Source organism: Chroicocephalus ridibundus, chromosome 6, assembly GCF_963924245.1.
Source record: "Chroicocephalus ridibundus chromosome 6, bChrRid1.1, whole genome shotgun sequence".
NCBI lineage: Eukaryota > Metazoa > Chordata > Aves > Charadriiformes > Laridae > Chroicocephalus > Chroicocephalus ridibundus.
Window position 1 is genome coordinate 46,446,570 of NC_086289.1, and position 23,587 is coordinate 46,470,156.

The 23,587-nt window shown below is 51.5% G+C and overlaps 2 protein-coding genes across 6 annotated transcripts; both read right to left on the reverse strand.

Annotated features, from left to right (window-relative positions):
- Positions 1-255: 255 nt before the first annotated feature.
- On the reverse strand, positions 256-6,692 carry TMEM44 (transmembrane protein 44). 4 transcript variants are annotated; one of them, XM_063339083.1, is made up of 9 exons: positions 6,576-6,692; positions 6,352-6,475; positions 5,600-5,778; positions 5,080-5,166; positions 4,643-4,808; positions 4,377-4,502; positions 3,758-3,862; positions 3,292-3,450; positions 256-975 (listed from the first exon to the last, which is right to left on the reverse strand). In XM_063339083.1, the coding sequence occupies exons 1-9, from the start codon at positions 6,611-6,613 to the stop codon at positions 733-735; spliced, it is 1,227 nt and encodes a 408-aa protein (XP_063195153.1). In that variant the 5' UTR covers positions 6,614-6,692; the 3' UTR covers positions 256-732. The 4 variants fall into 4 exon arrangements, with proteins under 4 accessions (XP_063195153.1, XP_063195154.1, XP_063195152.1 ...); XM_063339084.1 differs by having other exon boundaries at positions 256-879; positions 4,643-4,813; XM_063339082.1 differs by having other exon boundaries at positions 4,643-4,813.
- A 2,168-nt stretch (positions 6,693-8,860) lies between these two features.
- Positions 8,861-21,607, reverse strand: LSG1 (large 60S subunit nuclear export GTPase 1). Of its 2 annotated transcripts, XM_063339019.1 has the most exons (14): positions 21,143-21,604; positions 20,945-21,062; positions 20,568-20,688; positions 19,994-20,080; positions 19,091-19,177; positions 16,928-16,988; positions 16,022-16,198; positions 14,496-14,924; positions 14,088-14,189; positions 13,143-13,286; positions 12,711-12,834; positions 11,981-12,060; positions 11,164-11,337; positions 8,861-9,830 (listed from the first exon to the last, which is right to left on the reverse strand). In XM_063339019.1, the coding sequence occupies exons 1-14, from the start codon at positions 21,221-21,223 to the stop codon at positions 9,651-9,653; spliced, it is 1,965 nt and encodes a 654-aa protein (XP_063195089.1). In that variant the 5' UTR covers positions 21,224-21,604; the 3' UTR covers positions 8,861-9,650. The 2 variants fall into 2 exon arrangements, 1 of the variants encoding a protein (XP_063195089.1); XR_010071637.1 differs by lacking the exons at positions 8,861-9,830; positions 11,164-11,337; positions 13,143-13,286 and having other exon boundaries at positions 12,711-12,839; positions 21,143-21,607.
- Between the last annotated feature and the right edge of the window lie 1,980 nt (positions 21,608-23,587).

Here is a 23,587-nt window from a genome sequence, read left to right on the forward strand (position 1 = left end):
GCATACGTGGCCCAAGGCACTTCAACACGTCATGCCCTGTGGATGCAAACGGGCTGCTCCCTCCTGACCTTTCCGTGGGCTCCTACATTTCTGCAGCTTCCCCTGATCTGCACCACGCACATTTTATGCACAAAATCATGCCAGGGCAAGAAATCCACCTCCCCATCACAGGAAGTGGCAGCGCCCTCCCTTATGGCAGCCGGCACCCACCAGGGAGCCCACGAGTGATGGGTCCATCCCCCACATACAGCACTTAAGACACATATAATCTTCCAGGTGGGTTTCTGTCTCGCTGGTCCTTGGCTTGTGAGGCTAGTGTTCAGCAGTCAGGGATGACCAGGAAGCATGGCAGCCACAGTGGGGACTGTCCCTCTCCTGCCTCGCTGGGCGGATCAGCAGGCTTCCACTCCAGAGGCTGCAGAGCATGACCGAGCAGGGCTTGTAACCCCAAGGCTGGGGAAAACACCAGCCCAACCAAGAGAGGACACTGCTGGTTTAAACCCAGCCGTGAGGCTGCACCTCTCCCGCAGCCCCATTTCCAGGGAGTGCAGCCAACAGCAACAGGAAGGGGGACCCTGCACCTCTTTGCAGCGGGACAAGGGTGAAAGGAGACACTGGAAGCTGTCACCACTCCATGCAGGCAGTGCTCCAGGCACAGCATGGCAGCCTGTGATAGCACCCCACAGCTTACCACCTCTCCCAGGAGAGCCCCGAGGAAGCACCTTCTGCTGGTTACTGCTTGCTCGGCTGCGGGGATGGGTGCTTGGGGTGTCTCGGAGGGGCTGCAGGTTGTCTGAAGGTGCCGGGGCTCAGCACGGAGCAAGGCTGAGCAGCAGGGCTGGGCCGGCTCCACTGCACTGTCATGTCTTCGAAGTCCCACTGTGAAGAGAAAGGAGCAGGTGGTGCCGCAGCCGGGTGCGAGGGATGGCCGGGCAGCACCGCTCCCTGCGGGCAGCACGGGGGACACGCCGCCTCCTGCCAAAAGGGGAATTGGCTAGGTTGGAAAATAGAAAGTATTTGGTTCTCCCTTTCTCCGCAACAACGCAAGCAAAGCTCAAAGCAGAACAAGGCTGGTTTCCATTTTTCTCACGTGCTTCCCCCACCCTGCCCAGGAACGTGACGGGGGGGCTCAGGAGCACACGGGGGGGGTGGCCAAGTGAGATGTGGAGTGGGTCAAGAGAGGGAGAATCCCTTCTCACTGAGACCCCCACAGCAACAGTTCCTGAGCATCCCCCTGTGCTGCTGGGAGCACAGCCGGTTCGGAGAGCCACCTCAGCAGAGACAGCTCTTGCTAAACACCCTGTAAAGCCCCAGATGATGCTCAGGCTGGTTCACCACCACCAGCTAACATAAAGGGGCTCTGCAGGGGCTTCCAGCTTCCCTTGGCTCTGTGCAGGCACAAAAACCTGACTGAACGGCGGGAACTTCCCGTCAGGGACATGACGGTGTTTCTGTTTCTTTGCCTCAACTGCTATGACTCCTCAGTGACAAGGGGCTGGGGATCAGAGGGGAACATTTCCAGGAGGGCAAACCCAAGCCTGCTCCATCCGGCAAGTGCAGCCCTCCCGCCCTGACACCACCCAAAAGGGACAGACCCTTTTCCCACCGCTGCAGCAAGAAAAAAAAACCAAAAAAACCACTGGGGCCGGGTTGTTCCTCTGACTCAGGAGTCGTTTCTTTTCCTCTTGTCCTCCCCATGACCTCTCTTTTTGGGCACCTCAGGCATTTAGCGCTGAGAGATTATACTCTGAGGTGGCCTGAGGAGCTGCTCCCTGCCCCTCTCCCAGTATTTTTTCTGCAAAAGGGAAAGAAAAAAAATAACAACCAAAAAAAGGACCCCAACTCCTCACTTGCCAAGGCAAGAACTGCTTCTCCCACCGTGGTCCTCTTGACCACCCTTTTGCGCAGGCTGGCTGGGAACAGCTCGTTGGTGTGCCACCCTGCAGGGGTGTATGGTGGGGGGTCCCTGGGGACCAGCACCTCTGCTGGGATCCCTGGCTGGGACAGGACCCAGCACTGCTGCTCTGGGGATGCCCTCCTGCTCTGCCAGGGCTGCTCTCCTCTGCCTTGGAAAGGCCGGCCCCTAACGGCAGCAGAGAAGGACTTCAGCCTCCTCCAGAGAAGTAATGAAGTAGTTTTGGACCAGGCGGTGACTGCAGAAAGCTGGCGAGATGCTCGCACAGCAGCCCCTCGCTGCAGGACTCCCTGGTGCAAAAGTCATCGTCCCACTGACCCTTGGGCTGAGGTGTCAGGAAAAAGTCAGAGACACCTGACCCTGCCAGGCAAAGGACTTTTTTGTGTAGTGCTGGCTCTGCCAAGCTGAGGGGACTGAGGCTGGTACATCACCTGCCATGGACCACAGCGTTAGAAGAGCCGCAGCACCCCGCAGCAGAGCAGCTCAGGGATGTGCAGTCGGTAAATGCATCCTGGCATCCCTCTCACTTGTTCACCCACGGTGCTTCCATTTTCAGGGGTAGAGTAAAAAATACTGCTCTCCCGCAAAACAGACTCTGCAAAGCACATTTTCTAGTAGGTGGATGGCCTCGGCAGCAGCTCTGACGTGCAGTGGCAGCCCTCTGTGTGAAGGACAGCCCCAGCCTTCTGGACCTCCAGGGCAGAGCTGGGGCCAGTGTTGCACCAGGGTGACCTGCACTGAAACCCTCTTGCAGCCAACAGCAGCAGCCTGGGTGGAAAAGGCCCTTTGGAGAAACTAAGCAAGACCAGGTCTTGCACTAAGGAGGTACCAGGAAAGCTCTGAAAAGGTGCAAGTCTTGCCCTTCTCCTGATAATAAAACTCCACTAACTAGTAGGCAGACAAAAAGAGAAGGGACAATGTAACACTACCCAAGAGGAGCCCTGTGAAATTCCTTCTTTTCACAGCATCTTCTCTGTAGGACCACGTCAGCTACAGCTCAGAGTATAAAGACCTTTGAGTGAGCCTGGGACAGCCTAGAACCCTGGCTCCAGCCTTTTCAGGAGGAGCCACGGATGGGGACTTCCCAGGTGGGCAGGTGATGCTGCGAACAGGGCTGGCACACTTGTGCGAGATGCTGTGGTGGCTCACCTGCCTTGATAGAACAAGCTAGCCTCCATTCTCCTTTTCTGAGCTCTTCTGCAGAGCAGCCTTTGCGCCTCAGCAGCACCCTGGGCATGTCTGAACAGGGATCTAGACCTGACCCTGGCACCAGGGCTGTCACTCTATGGGGTGGATGCCTTAATGAACACAGTGCATCAGGGCAGAGCCCCAAGGGAGAAGAAACAGCGCCTGAAGAGCCAGGAGCAGACACTGACCTCGAGCTCCGAGTTGATGGAGGTGGCATCAGAGGAGCTGGACGGGGAGACCCCAGGGCACCGAGCCAGGAGCGGGGGGCAGGCAGGCGGCTGCGGTGGCACAGGACCTGCTGGACCCGTCTGTGCATCCCCAGGCAGCCTCGCCACGCTGTGACCACTCTGATAGGGGACAGGAAGCAAGAGGAGGACATCAAAGGGAGACATCACCGGGGAGAGCACCAAAACCCAGCAGCCCCAGTATGTTCACAGCACCTCGGGGCTCACATTGCAAAAGCATCTGCAAGATGCCGGCCTCTCCCTGCTGTGCAGGGCAGCAAGGAAGATGCATCCACTCCCCCCCCCCACAATCTGGGCACACAACCTCTGCAGAGATCCCATTCCCTGCCAGAGGGGTGAGACCATCCCTGACACCCCCGGACCCTGCCCCAGCCCCAGGGGCTGCACCGGGCCCCCAGCAGCCTCTCACCTGCTGCACCAGCCTGATCATCAGGTCTAAGGAGTGGCTGGTGGCCACCATCCTGGGCCCAGTCCTGGGTTTTGGAAACACGTGAAGCGGGACCCAGTTTGCAGCCTGCAAAGGAGAATGAGCCACATCAGCTACACCAGGAAAGCTGCACCTGCACCAAGGGGCACAGCACCTGTCCCCATCCAACAGCAGCGTCGCTCCAGCCACACCAAGAACTGGGGAACTGGGTGGGTGCAGGATGGTGCTGAGCTGACACGTCTGGATCCTGCAGCCAGGCCCTCCCCACCTCCCAGAGGGAGTAAGGGGGTGAGGGACCCCCACCAGCCTCCCCCCCTTGCAGCAGCCACTGGGGCCAGGGGAGCATCCAGGAGCTGCACACCAGTGCCAAGCTGCTCCCCAGTCAGCATAGTAAGAAAATACATGTGGTCCTGTGGTGAGGGTGATGTTCCCAGCATCAGCCATGCCCTGCAGCATGCTGACCCTCCACATGCCTTCTCTGTGGGGCCCCGGCCCCCATCATCCCCCCACCCTCCCCTGGGGAGGCAGAGCAGTAATGCTGCCGAGCAGGGCAGCTCTCCTTCCTGCCCTTCAATCAGAGAGGGAGGAAAAAAAAATAAACCTCCTCCTCTTCTGCTTCTCCATCATCTTCTTTTCCCTCCCCAGCCAGGGGGGCCCAAGCATCGGGGACCTCTGGTACAAGACGCTGGCTCGTCTGGCTCTTGGCGGTGCAGGCGATGAACAGGAGCTGAACCCCTGTTAAGGGTGTTTCTGGAGTAACAGTGGAGCACCCTCCCCACACCCGTCCCACAGCCTGGGCACCTGGACCAGGAGAGGTGCCCCATCCACCTCCACATCCCAGCTGAGAGCAGAGCTGGGAAAGGATACAGCCACGTCCAGTGCAGCTGACCCCAGGGCGACAAGGAGCCAGGGCAGGGCCCTCAGGACATGCACAGGCTGCCAGCCGTGGGTGACAATCGCTGCCGCGTAGAGGACGCCGGCTGTGGCCGAGCACAGGGTGGCCCACAGCCGCCTCCATGGCCATGGCTTTGCCCTGCACTAAGCCACCCAGAGCCTGCTTTGGAGCCACAGACCCTGTCCCCAGCCAGGGACACCGTCGCAGCCGGCACAGGGACCCTGCACCCCGCTGGGTATGGGGCAGCTGTGCCGAACCCTGCAGCTGACCCGAGGACTAAACAGCTGGGAGGGGCACCCGGCATCCCCCCCAGAGCTTTTGCAATGGGATGCAGGAGTCACCAGCATGGCTGGGAAGCCCTGCCTGGGACTCAGGGGCATAAGGGCAGCCGTGCCAGGCAGACACTTACTGCTCTGGAGAGTGCAGAGATCCTGGCCGTGAGGGCAATGAGGGCAGAGAGCAGCCCCAGGACAAAGCCCAGCACTTCCTTGTTGTCCTAAAGGAAGAAGAACAGGGGAAGCAGGGGAACACCTCCATCACAGCCGGCCCAGAGAAGGGGTCTAGAGAGAGCTCAGCACATACCTCCCGACAGGAGCCCTGTCCCCACCGCCCCCGCCAGCTGCTCCAGGTCCCCTGGTGATCCCAGGGACATCACCCTGACCAGAACTGCCACGGTGTGGGGGGGCTGCCTCTCCTGACCCCAGCCCCAGGCGTGCAGGGGCTGGGTGTGTCCTGGGGAACAGGACCGGCCTTGGGCACCCCAGGGACACAAAGCCCCGGGAAGCCGAGACACCAGTTTGGGCAGTGCCAGGGCTGGTAAAGGGGAAAACGCAACAGAACTGAACCTGCCGGTGCTCAGAGCCCAGCAGCTGCCTGTGCCCTACCTGCTGCCCACCCAGCCCTGGGGGGACGAGGAGAGGGCAGCTCACCTCCAACACCACCCCGAGCAGCCTCCGCCGGGCTCCCTCCAGCCGCTCCAGGGAGGACCGGGAGCTGGGGACCCACAGAAACCTGCCAGCACCCACGGACAGGGGCAGGGCAAGGGCAAGCAGACCATCCCGCAGCCTCTGCCGTCGCCGCCTCCTCCTCCTCCACCGGCGGGGTGGACCTGTGTGGGACACGTAGTCACTTTCAGGAACAGGTTTTGTCCCATCCCACCCTCGTGGGCAGTGCTGGGGCCCCCACCCTACTCCTCACCCATCCCGGCGGCCACCAAGCCACCCTCTGTTTGCCCAGGGTGCCACGCTGCTACCCCAGGTGACACTGTCCCCACAGTGCCCGTGCCAGGCTGCCCACCCAGGGGCACGCGGTGCTCCTGATGCCCTCGGCTCAGAGCAGGCTGCTGCCAACCCGTGCCAATGGCAAGGAGGGATATCCCAGCCCAAACCTGCTGTCTTCTGGGACTCAGGCGGGCATGGGGGAAAGAGGGTGAGCAGGAAGCGGATGATGTCGGCCATGGCCATGTAGGCACCTGTGAGGACCTGGGGAGAGACACAACAGCTGAACCTCCCTGAAACGCAGAACCTCTGGCAGCAGCCCACAGCCCCCCCAGGCGAGGGGCTGTATTTGCCGCGCTGTCTTAAGCCAGGCTGTGAAAATCCTCCCCCTCCAGGGCCCAGCACTCCAGGGCAACAGAGCAGCACACCTCCAGTCCCCCCCTACCGCAGGTAGCCTTTCCCACCTGGATGCCAAGCTGGCTGGCCAGCAGCGCTCCGATCGCGTTGCAGACATGGCCCAGGAAGCTGTACAGGAGGCAGAGGACGGATGCCTGCCGCCGGCCCTGCCCTGGGCACCCGCAGGACAGCCTAGGGCAGAGGGACAGGCTGCTCTAGCCACACCGGGCACCGCGGGATGTCGGAGCAGAGCAGCCCCACAGCCTCCCGCAGCCCAGCCCCAGGGAGTTACAGGGAGCGGGCAGTGATCCAGCACAGCACGGCCAGCATCCAGAGCCCCCAGGACACACAGCCCGGCTCCCCGGCCAGGCATGCTGCTGGCCAGGCAGCAGAGCCACTGTGGCCTGTGGCTGGTGTCCCCAGCATGGCTGGCTCTGAGTGTCCCTGGGCAGGGAGTGCCACCACCCACCCCGCAGGTGCGGCACCCAGCACCACCTCCGCCCACGCTACAGCACCCAGCAGCTCCCCAGGGGTAGAAAGCACCGCACACTGCTGAGAGCAGACTCCCGGCTGGAATACAGCTCCCTAAACTCGGCAGAAGAGACCTGGCAGCTCCAGCTCCTGCTCTGCAGGGAGAATTGTATTTCATACTCCAAGTGCAAGATATGGTAAAAGGGAAGTTCACGTTCAAACCATATTCCCAAATCAGCTCTGCGTTTCTGCTGCAGGTATCAGTGCAGCTGGCAACATCACTAGCCAGGAAAATGAACCGCTGGCATTATAAAGCAAAGCCCCCTAAAAGGGGAAGCAGACCACTGGGGTGCGGAAAGTGCTGCGGATCCCAAGGAACAGACTGGAGCCGGTCAGAGCCCACACGCTCCCTCTACACGCACAAGGCACTTTAAGAGAACAGCACTCAGAAATGGAAAGTTGCCTTCCGCGGAAGGCGACGGGACCAACCGAGAGGGGCTCATTCAGCAGGTGGCCGAGGCAGAGCACAAGGTCTCCTTTGTGCCCGCTCCACCAGCGACGCAGTCCCTGCGTTGTCCCACGCCTGCCAGCTGCTCCTGTGCGCTGTACGGAGCCGTCAACAGCCCTGCCAGCATTCCCCAGCCAGGGTAGGGCAGGGTGGATGCAGTTCAGCAACAGACCAAACCACCACAGGAAAGCATTAATTTAACCACGGTCCTCCACTGCTCAATAGCAGCATAAAATATTAACAAGCCTTTGGTTCCACAGCTCTCGTTTACGGTCCTTCTTCTATCAAGGCAAGAGTCCTTTAGCACAGCCAAGGAGCAGTTTGCATTTATCAAACCTGAGCAAACATTACTTGCTTCGTCATATTTACATTACCGTCCATCCATTCACGCAAACACTGCAAGTGGTTTGGCAGGTCTTGTGGCCAAAGGTTTCTGTGAGCAACACACAGAGTTGTCCCAAGCCCCAGGCTCTGGGGATTGCTGTCATTGACTAGGTTTGGAAGGGTCTGCACCAGGACACAGCCTGTCCAGCAAGAAGGGTCACGGAGACCCAGTTGGCATGAAAGGGCTGAGAATGCAAAAGAAAACTCGGGTATATGCAACAAGAACGAAGAATTCAAAATGCTTTGAAAGGAGAGACATAGAATACAAAAAAATATTTTAGTATTCTTCAGTAAAGTATACCCCCAACTTCAGTTTGACAGATAGTAGCTTCACACAAGACAGGACAAAAAGAAATGGGTTTCTGAGTAATCAGGTCCCTAAAGTATTATAAGGGACAAAAGCAGAAACCATCCCTCCAAAGAGGGTGGGAAAACCTGCTCCGAGATGGATTTGGCTAGGGCACAGCCTCTTCAGGAAGAAGAGGCAAAAATCATCTTCTCCAAGAGAATCAGATCAAATAGTCTCTCGAGAATCGAGAGATTCGGTACACTGACTTAAAATACCACCGATCATATTCATTCAGTGTAATTATGCTTTAGTTTTACAGGTGGCAGGGAAATACCTTCCCTCCAGTGATGTAATTAAGAACTTGCGAGCAAGGACTCCAAGGGAAGCAGGAGCCGAGGCGAGAGCTCTGCTGCCAGGGGACCCTCTGCATACACGGTGCAAATTGGCTGGACAGGACAAGCAGAGAGTCACAAAGCCAGAACTAGCTTGGTTGCATGCCCCACATCTGCTGTGGCTTTACTTAGCAGTTGCTTTCATCTCTCCATCCATAGTTAAGCGCTGGAAAGTACAAAATTACAGGACAGCAATCCCTTTTTTAGTATCAGAGACCAGCGTCATCTGCTACTCTGCTTCACCACCCAAAAACACCACCTTCACCGAAAAACAAAGCACATTTTGTCTTTGTGAGCCTTTCCAGTCCTATCATTACTCCCTGTGCTAGATTAGGAATGAAGAGCACTGACCAAGTGCACAAACACTTTTTCTGCAGGGTGAGCAAGGAGTAAGTCTCACTTAAATCTGACCCCAGATTTTTACCAGTCTTTTTACCATCAAATACTAATGTACTCATTCAAATCTGCTATTATGACACTTCTGCAACTAGGCCAATGCCTACAAGGTCACTGAGAGAGAACATGACACCACATAGGAAGTAAAATCTCAAGTATATTTAAGGACAAATTAGCACCAGATATTTGGCCAGTCACATAGAGCTAATGTTTTAAAATACCAATGGGAGGTCACACAGAAAAATAACTGATACCAGCTCAGTGTGAAGGACATAAAAGCAGCGTTTTCCTTGCACGGTGTGGCTTTCCTTCCTCTGCTCTGGTTTAGGCTGGGAAGATGAGTGGTTTCAGTACCAATTCTACAGAATAGGGCTGGTACAGCAGGGAAAGAAAGAGGGCAAAATAAAGATCCTTTCATGTAATTTTTCAACATACTAAAGTGTCCTGTCAAATCAACAAACAAGTTTGTTTTTAAAAAAAAAAAAAAAGATGAGCAATAGTGTCTCAAAATGTAACAAACATCACTCATTGAGATTCAACTGTTTAAAGATTTTAGTCAGTTTTACAGGACTGCTTTGATCCCAACAGCTATAAAACACATCCTTTATAGGAGGAAAAAAAAAAAAAAAAAAAAAAAAAACATTCCCGCATGGCTCCATCTGCTCCCATTGAAAGGATGTTTCAGCAGCAGTCAAACGGCTGGGCTGGCTTCCAGATAACACGAATGGACAGGTCTCTTTTGTTCTCAGAAGGGACGAGCTCCAACTATCAGAGCCCACGCTTATCCCCTGCACAGGCCAATCCATCGTACAGAGCTCCCAGGTGAGCTAGCGATGCTCACTTATCCTTTTTTTCCTCCCCTGCTCAGTTCAGGCCTGCAGAACAATGCAGTCTCTGCCCTGGAAAGGCCAGATACCGCTGCCACAGCTAAGCCTCCAGGTGCTTAGTGATCCTGCGAATTTTCTCCTTCCTGTTCCTGTTTCCGTGTTTTTTCCAAGGCTTTCCTACCACGTTGCCAGGATTGGAGGTAGTCACAGGCACAAGACCGCTGCCGGGCCGGTATCCCATTGCAGCCCGGACCCCTTTCATCAGGGCGCGAACGTTCTCCTGGAAGAGGAGACATAGTCACCATGAGAAGAGAGAGTCACCACAAGGAGAGAGACCCATAAGAAGATATTTCACAAGGAACCGTGATATGTCAATAAAGCCAGACACAGGCAAGCTCAAACCCATCAAGACCTGCTCAGCCCCCAGCTCCAGAGCTGCAGGAAAGGTCAGGCCACAGAGCTGAGACAAAGCCTGCCAGCACGCTCCAGTGGTGTCTGCAGCCACGCCTCACCGCGCCAGGTCTGCCACTGCAAGCAGAGGCACAGACGAGACACTGAGCTCCGCCAGACATTAGCTACGGCGCTAGGATTGATTCTCACAGTCTCTGCTTTGCACACAACAAATTGTCTTTGCAAATAAATCTGGTGTCTGTGAAAGCCAGAGACTAAAATAACTTGCTAAGTCTGGAGCGTGGGTAGCACTGCCGGGACTCAGCTCGTGCCAGCACTTTGGGCAGCCAGAGGAAGAGTCTGGTAATCCCAAAAATTCTTTTCAGGTCGTAGTTTTCCAAAACAGCTCACTGATTTTTTGAGAAGAGCCCAAGTTCTTGTTTTCAAAATGCATGATTATCTTTAGCTGTGCTGAAACAAATACTGTCCATATCCAGCTAACCAAGCAGAATGGATCAAACCATCTATGACCCATCCTCTTCACTGCTGAACACCTTGTTCTGGTCTTTGTCACGTGTGCAGACTTCATCAGTTACAGATTTGATATTTCATTATGAGTTACTAATAAATTATTTCAGTAGTGTAGGGACTAAAAAGGTCCTGTAGGATCTAACCAGAAGCATACAAGTTAAGAAAAATTCCTATTTTCCACTTCATTTTGACATTTCTCAATTAGATTTTAAATCAATTTGCATGCTTTTCATCTGATTTCAGGTTCTGAGCCAAAACAACCAAGTAGTACTAAATCAATTGTCTTAAAGAAGCTTATCATGACCCCTAAACGCATCACCTCAAGAAAGGAAAGTTAGTTTGCAGGATCTGTTAGTCCAAAAGAGGCTCCTTCCTTGTCTTTCTTCCCTCTCCTGTTTGCTCAAGATTGATGTTAGGCCCATAACGCTGAGGGTCACCCCGCTGACCTTTTAAAAATCAACCATGCGTACCTCATTAGCCATCTTTCAGTCACCTAGGACATTCCCAGCAATTTAGAAGATAATAAAAGGAACAGAGCACTCTTGGGTAGAAATTACGTGCAGATGCCAATGGCATCTAACACCATTAATGCAACCCAGCACCCCTCCATCTTCAAAGCTCTTTTTTCCGGTAACTATGACACACCAGTGCTGCTGTAAAAACTCCTAGAATAAATCTCCTCCAGAACTTACCTGGTGGAAGAATGTTTTGTCTACCACATTTTCAATTTGTTTTGCTTTGGTATTCTTCTCAGGCTTCACCTGTCCACCGGCCTGCATAGTTCTGCTCTCTGGGCACCTTTGATGCTGGTGCTGAAAATCATTTGGGTCAATGCCAGGAGGCGGATGGCAATATAACAGCTTCCCCTGCGAAAGCAATGGGATACAGTTTTTACCAAAAAAAAACCTTGGAGAGACACACAGAGAGGAAAGAAAACAACTGCAAAGCTGAAGAAGGGCCCCAGGGGCTCACGCTGGCAGAATAACTATTAGTACACTCGATTTCTCCTCCCAGGCAACAACTGGCTTGATTTTAAACCACCATTCTACCTCTACTTCAAAGCACCATTTCCAGCTGCAAACAATACAGTGCAAAACTCTCAGGAGTACTGGAGGATCCAATTAAGAAACGCTCAATAATAAGTTGCAGAGCAGTGCTGTAGAAGCACGCAGCATTACAACGCTCTTAACGGCAGTCCTTAGCACCAAATACTGATCCAACTATAGAAAATGGGTTTGTTTCCTGAATATCTGCTGCATGTTTTAAAGAAACGATAATTCGTTTAGCTAGCACCTTATTTTTAAGCAATCATCTTTTTCAGAATCAGCAGCAGGAGAAATTTCATTTATTCCTTTAAAACATAAAAATAACCCAATTTAGAGTATTTTAATATATGCTGATTTTATCCAGAGAAATAGAATTCATTTTATTGTCCTCCTTCCTGCTCCAGTGAAACCTTCAATTCACCTCCTGTCAGGAAAGAAAACCCAGATGTAGGAAAGCACTTACACTAACATAGTCTTTTAAGACATATCGAGCTGATCTTGGCTGGTCTGGCTGTCCATGAGATGTCATAAAGCCTCTCATATCTGGAAGACATATCCAAAGTACATTCTCTGTCAGTACAACAAGAGCATTAACACATCCTCCTCTGCCGCTTAATTGCACATTTGTATCTTCTCTCCAAAAAAAATCTCCCTTAAAAAGTGGGTTCTGTTGTGGAAAGCAGGGAGGAAAGGGGAACACTGCTGGCTGTAGGGGGGCTGCAGAAGCATCCTATACCTGAAAGGAATTACGAGAGCTGACATCCCCCTACCACCAGAAAACCTGCTGGCTTTGTATTTTTGTTTTAAGGACAGAGAAGATTAACTGCATCAGAGAATCAGACAAGGGAGATAAACCTTCATTGCTTTCTTCCAAAATCGAATTCAAGACAGTTGATGGGAGGTATCCCAAAGGATGAGAGCCCCACACCACACTACACAGACTGGCAGGGCATTTCACTAACATCCTCAACACAATCACTACATCTGTTGGATGAAACTGGCAAAGCACCACTGCAACACACACGAGATTAGCTGTTACCGAAGGCCTTTCCCGAGAGAAGGGGAAGTCCTAATGGGGAGGTTCAGTGCATGACAAACCTGAGTCAAGCCTAATTTTAAAAAGTTCTCCTAAGGTCACATTCAGGACCACACACACAGCCTAGGCGACAGGTTTTGAAGGGATCATCACTCACATCCATATGCTGTTAGCAGCTCTTCAGCTGTTGGCGTTCGATCTGGATCCTCATCTTCCCTTGGCCTTATGATATTTATTCCATAGGTTGCTTCCAAAATGTTTCGTGGGATATGCTGGCAAACGTAAGCTAGTGAAGGAAACCACCTGGTGACTTTCAGCTGCACAAGTAATCTTGCCCTAGTTACTCCAAGGGCACACATTAAGAATTAATTTTGTCCAAAACCAGAAAAACAATGCAAGTCTGACAACAAGTTAAACTTGAAATGAGATGGGGCAAGACCAACACAGCATGGCTTTTTTTATCTACTGTGTGTCCCCACCGCCCTCAACACATGAGAACACGTGACCCCAGCAAGGCTGGAACATGCCACATTGCATACTCCAGATTCAACATGTGCAGACTCTCTCACAAACCCCATGCAAAGGATATTAGAGAAATGGGTGGGACATGGTCCCTCATCTGGTCTATGGGCAGAATTCCAGAACAAATCATTTCTGCCTTGGTAGAGATGAAAGATGGCATCACCAGACCAGGGCAATCGCAGAGGCATAGGCCAGGCTCCACATACAGGGTCTACACAATAAATAACCGATGAGTTCACCAAGGCAAGCCAGTGTCCATGAAGGAAAAAGGAACAAAAAAAAAATAATCAAATGCATAGATGAAACAAGGATGCAAATGAGAGTAAGCAGAAATTCTACTAACACAGACATCTGCCCTGCTGGCCCCAGACAATGAATTAAGGAAATCTGATGTGGAAGACAGCAGCACTTCCAAGGTTCATAAATAAGGTGTCCAGATGAGGGCAGCAAGACCTTCAGCTCTCTGATCTGATGGGAGAGAAGAAAGCGCTCCAGAAACCTTTGTGTCGGACCTTTTGAAACAGGTAGGAGATTCCACAAGTACAAATCCCACAATGCTCATTATAGCATTGGAGTTGCTACCTCAAAATGAAGGGCTTGATCAATATGAGAGCAGCGTAACTGGACTTATTCACAGCAGTGACTGTGGACAAGAAAGACCGTTTGAAAGCTTGACCTTAAGCTATTCAGAGGTTTTCTCCTCCTCACTGGTGTTGAAAAAAGAACGGCCAAGCCACTTAAATAAAATCTGGAGATGGAAAAATATCTTCCATTGCACATCAGCTCCCATGAGTGACTCTCAAACTGTACCAAGAGTTTGGAAGAAAGAACTAAAGTTCCAAAACTATATACATCAAGCCCACTCCTCTGCAACCTACTCTGCTGGGCAGAGTTCAGGGTGACAAAGAGTTCTCACTGAGTCCACGTGGTTGCAACTAGTTAATAGTGAAGCACTCTTCCATGGGGTGAGAAAAAAGAGAATAAAATGATCAATGCTCTTTGTTAGCAATACCTGAAAGTGTTTCGTACGGCCTGGTGTAGCAGACACTGACACCTTCTTATTTCCAAGGATTGTGTTGATGGTCGAACTTTTGCCAACATTAGGGTAACCCACCTAGATGACAAAGAAGTGGAATGGTAACAGTGATACCAGGCAGCGGAATGCCAGGTGACTAGCAGAGCTCTGACACAGAAGTACTTTAATAAAACATACTAAAAGAACTAAAGCAAGCAGTGGGGCACACTGAACTCCAGGAACTTCAAAATTAATCTTTGCACAAAGCACTCAGTGATTTGTGCTTGCTAGATTTCTTCACACTTACAGGAAGCCAGGCTACAGGATTAATTTTGCCCGTGGAAGGCACATGGAACTAAAAATTTAGATTAAGCAAGTTCTATTTAAGCACAAAGTCCAACTCACCAGCCCAACATTTACTTCCCCATCCTTCACCCTTGGTCCATTGTGCATGGTTTTGAATATCTCCAGCAGCTCGTTTCTCTGCACCAGATGGCTGAAGTTCCTGATGTTCCTGTTCTGCTCCTGCACTACATGCTGCACTGCAGCACCATCAGTCTTGCTTTCCATCCTCTCTGGGGCAATAGCATTTACTTTGTCCCCACCTTCATCTTCAGAACAGGTTTGCCAGGCCTCCTCTTCATCATCTTCACAGTCTTCATATTCATCACTACTATCATCATCACTAACCAGAACTTGGTTTATGGTTTGCAAAGCATTGCCTGTGGACGTGCTTTCTGCACTATCTTGTACTGTATCACCTTCTTCTTCTTGACTGTAGCTTTCATCGTCAGAATAACTCGGATCCTCTGCTACATCTTCAGTGTCTGGCTCCTGCGTGAACAGTTATTTCATAGGTGAAATGTAAAGACAACAGTAAGTCTTGGTGTTGACTGCAGTCGCTGCAGCACAGTCACCTATTTTTCCATTAGCCAGATCCCGAGGACTGACAATTCACTCCTTACATCACACAATGCTTTTTAAGGGTCTTAAGTACAACAAAGAAACAACTAGCCTGTTTTAGGACAATGACAAAAGTATTCCAAGAGGGACTGTTAGCTTCATTGTGAAGTTGTTAGAGGTTTCTCCCCAGAAGCACAACTATGAACACACACACACACACACACCCCCCCATAACATCCTTACACATAGCAGCAGCAGAGCCCAGGAAATATTTTTTTTTTAAATTATCCAATGCTCCTAGTAACAGGAATGAATGTAAGAAAGACCTTTTCATAACAGCAGTATCTTGAACTTTCCTTCCAAAAAAGACAAGCGACCTAACGCTTTCAGTCTCACTTTTAAAGCAATCTGTAAAAACATTTTACCCAAGAACTGTGAGCCACCTGAACAGATTAGGTATTTTTGAAAAGAGACGTGGGATATTCCATAGTTGAACAGTGATGGCTGTAACTGATGAAGCCAGTAAAACACAAAAGTAGGATTTATAGATAACACTTAACTTGAGGCAGCAGCAGAGTTTGTTCCACTGGGCAGAATGGGAGAGAAAAATCCTCTGTACAGATAACCATGTCCCTCACCGCATCCCTCTTGGAAAGGATTCCAATTCTTTCAACAAGTTAAGAGTCTGCAAACAGATCTACAAGGGCTGTTTCTGTAGGTGTTTATCAGTAGCCTCAAGGAACAAATTTACATTCTACTTCAGTATTATTTATCAAGTCATTAACCTTGAAAGAGAAACTGCAAGCACCACCAACAGTGTCTGAAGGACGTACCACTTGGTTCACCGTTTTCCTCTCCTCACTTTTGTCTCTATTTTACAGCCACACAGGTCCTTAGAATAACCCTTCCCCGACAAAAGGATGGTGCCTTTCCTAGAAAGGTACTCGGGTATATCACAAGCATAACTGCAAAGCAAGCTATCAGAGGCAGCCAGCATGTACCCAGTCGGAACTGGTCACCTACAGTACCTTTGCCTCCCCCGAGAGCCGTCTGCACTCTGCCAAAGCTGACCAGAACACCACCTTAACGCCCTCTTTCTCGAAGAACCGTGCCCAAGCAGACCGCTGCTCCTCACTCAGCAAATCTGCTTTGTTTATCAGGATCATGTTCTCCTTGTCATTGCTGACTTCTTTAACATAACTTTCCTAAAGAAAACAAGAGAAGGATCAGTTCGTACTCTGGATTAGGCTCCTCCTCCCCCCAGGGAGATATAAGAGCAGCAAGACAAGTTACCCCATCCAGATCCACATGACTGTAGCTAAATTTGCCATCCCCTGGGCTAGATGGAACTGGTGTTTAGCACACAGCTACAAGAACAAATCGGAGCATGCAACTACTGCAATACAGGTTGTTTCTGGCCACGTGTGTGAATGAACACCTTGTCTGCTTAGAGCTACAACAAGATATTAATCAGCACCTCACAGGAGAAACTCCTAAGATCAACTATTTGAGCAATTTCATATCTCGTTGATGCAGTGTTCTATAGCCTATCATTACAAAGTCGTCACTTCAATAATTCTTGATCCTTCACTTTCAGTGCAGTAATCCTCAACCATTTTCATTCCACTATGCTTTTAAACAGAACAATTCCTTTAAGTGCAGACACTTTTAATTGGTAATGGAGAGCGATATAATAACTGCAATATAACATCTGCAAAACTACCTCTAAATCCACAATACTCTATGTGTAATATTAAAAAAAACGTTGAAGAAAAATAATTTGATGCCAGAATACTTGCATGAATAAATCAGACATCCAGTTAGGCACAACAGCAGAACAGCTTCAAGGTAGCTGAACATGTTAAACGAAAAATAAATCATATAAACTCTAAGAAACAAGTTGAAGACAACACTCAAGAAAATGGTTTACTTACCAGATCTTGGCATCTAAACAGAAGGGGGTTTCTAGCATCTACTATCTGGACTACAATATCACTGCAAAAATAAAAGAAAGCTGATAAATTATTCTTTCTTACTTGCCTCAAAGAAAGCATCAAGGCACAGCACATGGCTCACTTTTAGATTTTGCTTGGAATTTTAATGGTTTTAACTTTATTATTCTACTAAGCACCTTTACTGAATTAACAAAGCGTCTCAGCATCCCGCATGCCCCAACAGAGCCACACATGTGCTACATGCCAGCACTGCTGCGCAGTATTTCTGCCTCACATGCCTAGTTCTCCTGTACAGCCAGCAAGGGGAAAACAGCCCTGCAAGTTCCGCCAATTCATCTACCCTTCAGAAATGCTCAGCAGGCAAGAACCAGAGCAGTGGTATCCCATCCTTTAAAACGTTACTAAAAACTGTGGTAACAACTTTACTTCTGTTTATTCTCATCCCCAAACTGCAGCAGAGTGTCTACAGAGAGGAAGAAGAGGTGGTTTTCCTACATAGTGAGATATTCTGGAACACTGTTGCCCACTTTGCATGGAGCAAGATGTACTAAGTCTCCCACAAATGACTTACAGATACCAAGCGTTTGCTGTCAGGCATCTTCCAAATTTATTTTGCGCTCTTCGTGTCACACAAAACATAGAACAGTGAAAGAATTAGACTCCAGTAAAACATGTTGCTCCCCCATGCAAGCAAAGCCTAAAAGTGTGCTTTTAGGAAACATCTTCCAAATACAGACACCAGGTTGCCACCATATACGTGAGCAAGACTCAGTTCTACAAATTAAATGCAGCAGCTTCAGATACCAGAGGCACCCATGTTTCTTTCTTCAAAAGGAAGGGGAAAATTTAACTACACCCTCTCCCACTAAAACTTCTCCAGGGATATAATTTAAAATACTGGTTGCCAGATATTGATTCCATTTGTTTGACAGGGATTCCTGCTAACTCAGGACAGCTTCAGGTTGAATGGAAGAATTTCAAGCCTTGCTAGGCAGTTGGTTACAAATAAATAAATAAAAATCAATAAAACCCCCAAGGGAGTCATTTAATAAGCCGCATGGGTACAAAGAGGTACTGAACAGTTACAGCAATTCAAAGATCAATATGAGAGAAAGCTGACACCACAGTACTGGGATGGGATACAGAGAAGTCACTGAATCACGCCACTGGGAGCTAGTTTGAAGCAAACACAATAAAAGGCTGACAACAGATCAAATTATCCAGCAAGGCAAGGGACTGGATGACTTTCATGTTCAGTTCTGAGACAGCATCCTCACTCTACACAAAATAAAAAGCTCCAACAATAGAAAGGCATTAATAACACATTACAGCCACCTCAAAACACACAGTACACTCACACTGCACATCATGATACCCTATAGTAGATGCGCCCTACCCAGCTCTCTCCTAGCCAAAGACCCAGTAGCGCCCAGTACAAAGCCACTTCTGTGAAAGGACCAGCTCACCATGACCTCACTGCTGAAGTATTTTTCAATTTTAGGAAAATCAGACGAGATGATCTCAAACTTAATTACTAGTGAAATTAAATGCCCCAGTTAGATTAGTGTAGCAGATAGCACTCCTATTGTATTACAGCTCGGCAGAGCAAACAAAGCTATTTCTGTGATATGACAAGCTGTTGCCTTTCATGCACTGGTGCAATTTCTCTGCATGGCAAAAGGCCAAGGACCAAGAGGCTCTTTCTTTCTCAAAGTTATTTAGTTGTTCTCCCTTGCCTCCTGCCCCTGAACGTCAGGCTGCAGCTGCATGGTTGAGAAAGAGGAGAAAGCGTTAATCTTGACAAAAGATCTCAAAAACACGTTCTCAAAGGAGGCCTCCCACACAGAGTTACTGGAAGAGGCCAAGAGCAGCAGCATCGGAAGAATCATCAGAGAGTCGCAGCGAATCGCCTGCAGAATTGCAGTGCTGAGAGCTAGCGTGCACCACTACACAGCTGCCCTTCTTCACATCACATTTTGATCACTTCAAAACCAAGTCACTTCAGTGCTGATAACAAAACATTATTAACTGTAATCGTTTTTCCTGTGCTCAGCCACTTGAAGCTTGAAGCCACGTGAAGGCTGCAATTCAGGAAAACACATTAAATGTTACTTTTAAAAAGCAGACAGTGATATCCTTTACCTTCTTTCAATGACTCTCCAAAGCTGACGCCAAAATTCCAAGTTTCGTTCAAATGGGGTTAGAATTAACTTTTTTTCTTCTTCAAGGCTAAGGCAAAACAGAAAAGACATCATATTTGACCCATTTCAGGTAATAATCACACCACCAGCTCTTCCTTAGATCCAGGTGGCTTTAGTTTCAGAGACAGCTATCAAGTCAGACTCATACAGCAGGTACTATTTCTGTTAGTTTTGCATTCTGGTTCAGCAGTAACACAATGGCTCCTGACCATGCCAGCTGAGAACTGGTAAATAACAGCAAGAGCAAAAGCTCATCAAAAGCCTGCCACAATAATAAACCAGGGAAGTTATCCCAAACGCCAGCAGTTATTACTCAAAATGAGTACCACTTTGAAAATGTAACAAATTTGAGGATGGTACCTGACATGGTTCTACACAACGTTTGACTCACTGTTACCAGCATGCGAGGGCCTTTGCCCAGGGCAAACCTGGGGTCACAGGGTGTAAGCAGATGCCACCTGGCTCTCCAGGCCAGCAGATGCAGCACAGGACCAGCACAAGCTGCTGTATGCAGGCTGGTAGCGTTGCACTCTGCTCAGAGCAGCACTGTTGCTCTTAGGAGGCGCATTCACCACTCCTCCACTTCACAGGCAAGAGCAGAACACCACACTCCATCCTGAAGAATTTTAACATACAAGAACACGCGCACACAAGACAGCTATGCACAGCTCACCACAAAAACATGTCTGGACTGTGGCTGGGCTGTCCAGCCTCCTAGAACAACTACAGGGAGCCACTGACAAGACGTTACTTTTATAGGCCCAGCAAGGACAAATACAACCCACTGCTTCCTGTGTCTTCAGATGCCAGCAGCTACTTACCCAGACACTAGTGGCATACTCACTGGGCAAGCTGTCGCCTCCATTCAAGAAAGCTCTCCCTCTCGGCTTGCTTCAAGTCCTCTGCACTGGTTGTCCTATCCCAACGTGGCCTGTAGAGCAAGCACATTTTAGAGTGGTCAGAAGCAGCCATTAGACCCATTACATTACTGCAATAAACACCGATAAACAACACAGGCACCACGCATTCAGCTGTGCTGAAATGGTTACAGTTGAGATATACGTGCACCTGTTTTCAATAGCTTTAAGTACACCTTTTTTCATTGTTCCCTCAGAACTCCACTAGCTGGGAGAACGCTATCCTATGCGTATTAGCTCTCACAAAGCTGTTTTTTTAAGCTAAGATTTGCAGGGCATTTAAGATGGGGGACTTATCTCTCTGTCCACCATGCACGCATGGCACCCGCATGGCAGGCGGGCACCTGTGCCATGGGTTACAGCAAGCTCGTGCAGGCCAGGTGGTGGCTTCCCCAAAACCAAGATATTGACACAGCAGAGGGCTGCCCCCAGGCTTGCAGCCACCGAGGAGCTGAGCCCACTCAGCAGAGGGGGATCTACGGCTGGCCATGCAGGACTCACCTCCGCGGGATGCGCAAGAACTGACGGTTCTCCTCATGCAGCTGCCGGACATGCTGGGCCTCCTGGGCCGTGAGGAGGCCCGTGCGGCTCTGGGCTGACACGATCTGGATGTTCAGACGCTCTTGCAGGAAGGGCGAGACAGTCATACAAAGCCAGCTGTCCCCATCCCTGCCTGTCACCAGCCCTGCTGGTCCCTGCCACCCCACCCGCTCCCTGCGGACCCCCAGCCCTGGCTCAGGACCCCACCCTAGCCAACCCCAGACCCTCTCCCCTAACCCAGAACCGGTCCTGGGCCCCCCCCGGATCCTCCTACCCAGCCTGGCACCGGGTCCCTCCCCGGGCCCAGCCGCAGCCCAGGACCTGTCCCGGCCCCTCACCGGCAACGAAGCGGGTGCCGGCCAGCTCGGCGGTGGCCAGGAACTCCTCCAGCGGGCTCTGCTCGGCCGCCGACCGCAGCTCCGGGCCGCGCTCGCCGCCCACCTCGCTGGCGTGCAGCTGCCGGGACAAGACACCGCCGTCAGCCCGGGCCTCCCGCCGCCCCGAACCCCCCGCCGCCCCCGGCCCCGCCGCCCTACCCATGAGGCGGCGCCCCGGCGGTCCGGGCCGCGCTGCCGCTGCAGGCAGCGGCCCAGCCCCTCTCCTCGCTTCTTGCCCATGCCGCCGCCGGAGCCGGAAAGGGCCGCCCCGCTTCCGTCTGCCCGGCTCCGGGCCCTCCGCCGCGCCCCGCGCTCGCGGAGCAGCGTTCCGGGCAGGAGGGTTCCGGGGTGGCACCGCCACACTCCCCGCTCCCGCCGCCGGGCGGCGACACGGCACCGGCCCCCCCGGGACCGACCCCCCGGGACAGACCCCACCGTGACCGGCTACCCCGGGGCCGTCCATGCCCGGCCAGCCTCTCCATCGCTCCATGCACTCACAGACCATGCATCCACACGCTGTTCTAGCCAGCGAGCCACCAACACCCATCATGTCCCTCTGTCCATCTCCATGCTATCCTGTCCATCTATCCATCCATCCACCCAGCCCCACTCTGCTCTGCCCATCCTTCCTTCCTTCCTTCCTTCCTTCCTTCCTTCCTTCCTTCCTTCCTTCCTTCCTTCCTTCCTTCCTTCCTTCCTTCCTTCCTTCCTCCCTCCCTCCCTCCCTCCCTCCCTCCCCACACTACCCTGCCCATCCGTCCATCCATCCCAACGCTGCCCTGTCCATCCGTCCATCCCCATGGCGCTCAGCACAGACACAGGCCCCTCCAGCGCTCCCCGCCCCAAACCCAGCTCTAACCCTCTCACTCTCCCAGCAGCCCCCAGCCCCACCATTAACACACAGGCGATAACAAACCCCGGGGCAGGTCCAAACACAGCACCCCGAGGTCTGTGGCCAAGGGGGGATGCGTGGGGCAGCCAGCCCCAGCAGAGCCCACGGCAGCACCGACGGCTGCAGGGGGCAGTTTCGCCCGCCGGTTCAGCCTGGTGCAGATGCTGTCTCTGGAAAGCAAGCAACGCCGTCAGCGAGGTGTGCGAAACCCTGTCCCGGCAGCCAGTGATGGGGCAGGGGTTTTGTGCGTCCCTCCAGGGGAAGCCACGAGCTCCCATGGCTGAGGTTGCCTCTGTGCCCTGTAACACACCCAACACAACGCAGGATCCCCATCCCCGGGATCCATCATCCCAACAGAGCTAATAGCACATACAAGGAACGACGGTGACTACGAGAGATCCTGGGTGGAAGGTATGCTACGGGGTAGCTGCCAAAATCTAGCCAGAGCCCGGGCATCTCTGCAGGATGGAGGACGTTGCCCGCCCGGCCAGGGAACCATCAAACAGGTTTCGGTGGCAGCAGTTGTTGCGGCCAGTCCAGGTCAAGAGGGAAGAGGAGGTGAAATTAATAAACAACTCGATCTGTTCTTGCACAGTGAACTGATTTATGAACCATTTCTCCTTTATAGGTGTTGGGTGAAGGCCAGGCATTTTTGACCATAACTCTGTAACATGTATCCTTTGTAACTGGAGAATAACCCAGCTAATCCGTGGAAAACAGAGGCTCTGCCTACACAGGCAGGCAAAGCTCGGCTTGAGGTGCTGCACGGCAGCGTACAAACCCCCGCGGGCTGGAGTGGTCTTTTCTCACGCTCAGCACTACGTGATGCCTCCCCATGATAAACACTCGTTAGGGAGACGCAGTTCTTCCTTTCTTCTCCTTTTCAAAGCCGGCAACCGTACGGCATAAATTTCCTGAGTACGTCTGAACCCTTGCCATGCTCATCCCAGGCTCTGCCACCACCGCCAGCCTGGCCCGGCCCCTCCTTTGCTTCCCAAAGGCAAATAAGACAGATGAAAGGGGACTCGGCGTTCGGCTTTTCATTTACACAAAGTGCTCCAGTGGAAGGCTGGTGGGCTGCAGACAGCATGCAGCGATTTAGTAAATTCATTTTTAATCAAGTCATCTTTAATAAAACCATCTCAGGTCTTTATGTGGGCACTGAGGCAGTAATATAAGTGCTCATTATTGTATTTCTTTTATACTTCAGTTAAAAGTTACCTTCCTTCTGTGCTGCATAATCATCAACCAGAGCAGCCAGCCAGCCCGGCCTTTCCCCACGCCTTGGGTCTGGCAGCACTTCTAACCCCACAGCCGAGGCACACGCCATGCCGTTCCCAGGCTGCCCAACCAGGGGTAAAATGCTTTGATAATCCCATCGGCACAGCCCCGGCACCGCCGGGGTCCTTGGCTGGCAACACAGCCAGCAGTATGGAGCGCAGAGCTCGATGGCCCTCCATGGGACATGGGCAGTCATTCCGGTGGCATGGACTGGAAACAGAAATGCTCGGGGACAGGCAGGAATGCCGGCACGGTGGGAAAAGGAGACTCAGGCTTGCTCCACCGCCTGTAACCCTCTGTGCATCCCGGGGGCGGTGAGGTTTGAGGGTAACCCAAAGAGCAAAGAACTGTGCGTTTTGATTGGGATGGTTTTCCCACATGTTGCCCTTTTTTCCCATGACATTCCCTGTTTCCAGAATTAAGTGCTCCCA

What these genes read in the sequence shown, in the direction of transcription:
- TMEM44 (XM_063339082.1), bottom strand. Translation starts at nt 6,656, where the DNA reads ATGCCTGGCCGGGGAGCCGGGCTGTGTGTCCTGGGGGCTCTGGATGCT. An exon ending in TGATCAGGCTGGTGCAGCAG is followed by an intron (nt 3,451 to 3,757) that starts GTGAGAGGCTGC and finishes GTCCCCTATCAG; the next exon opens with AGTGGTCACAGCGTGGCGAG. An exon ending in CCATCAACTCGGAGCTCGAG is followed by an intron (nt 976 to 3,291) that starts GTCAGTGTCTGC and finishes CCCTTTTGGCAG; the next exon opens with GAGGCGGCGTGTCCCCCGTG.
- LSG1 (XM_063339019.1), bottom strand. Translation starts at nt 21,223, where the DNA reads ATGGGCAAGAAGCGAGGAGAGGGGCTGGGCCGCTGCCTGCAGCGGCAG. An exon ending in TGGAGAGTCATTGAAAGAAG is followed by an intron (nt 16,989 to 19,090) that starts GTAAAGGATATC and finishes TTATTTTTGCAG; the next exon opens with TGATATTGTAGTCCAGATAG. An exon ending in TGTTTAGATGCCAAGATCTG is followed by an intron (nt 16,199 to 16,927) that starts GTAAGTAAACCA and finishes TGTTTTCTTTAG; the next exon opens with GAAAGTTATGTTAAAGAAGT.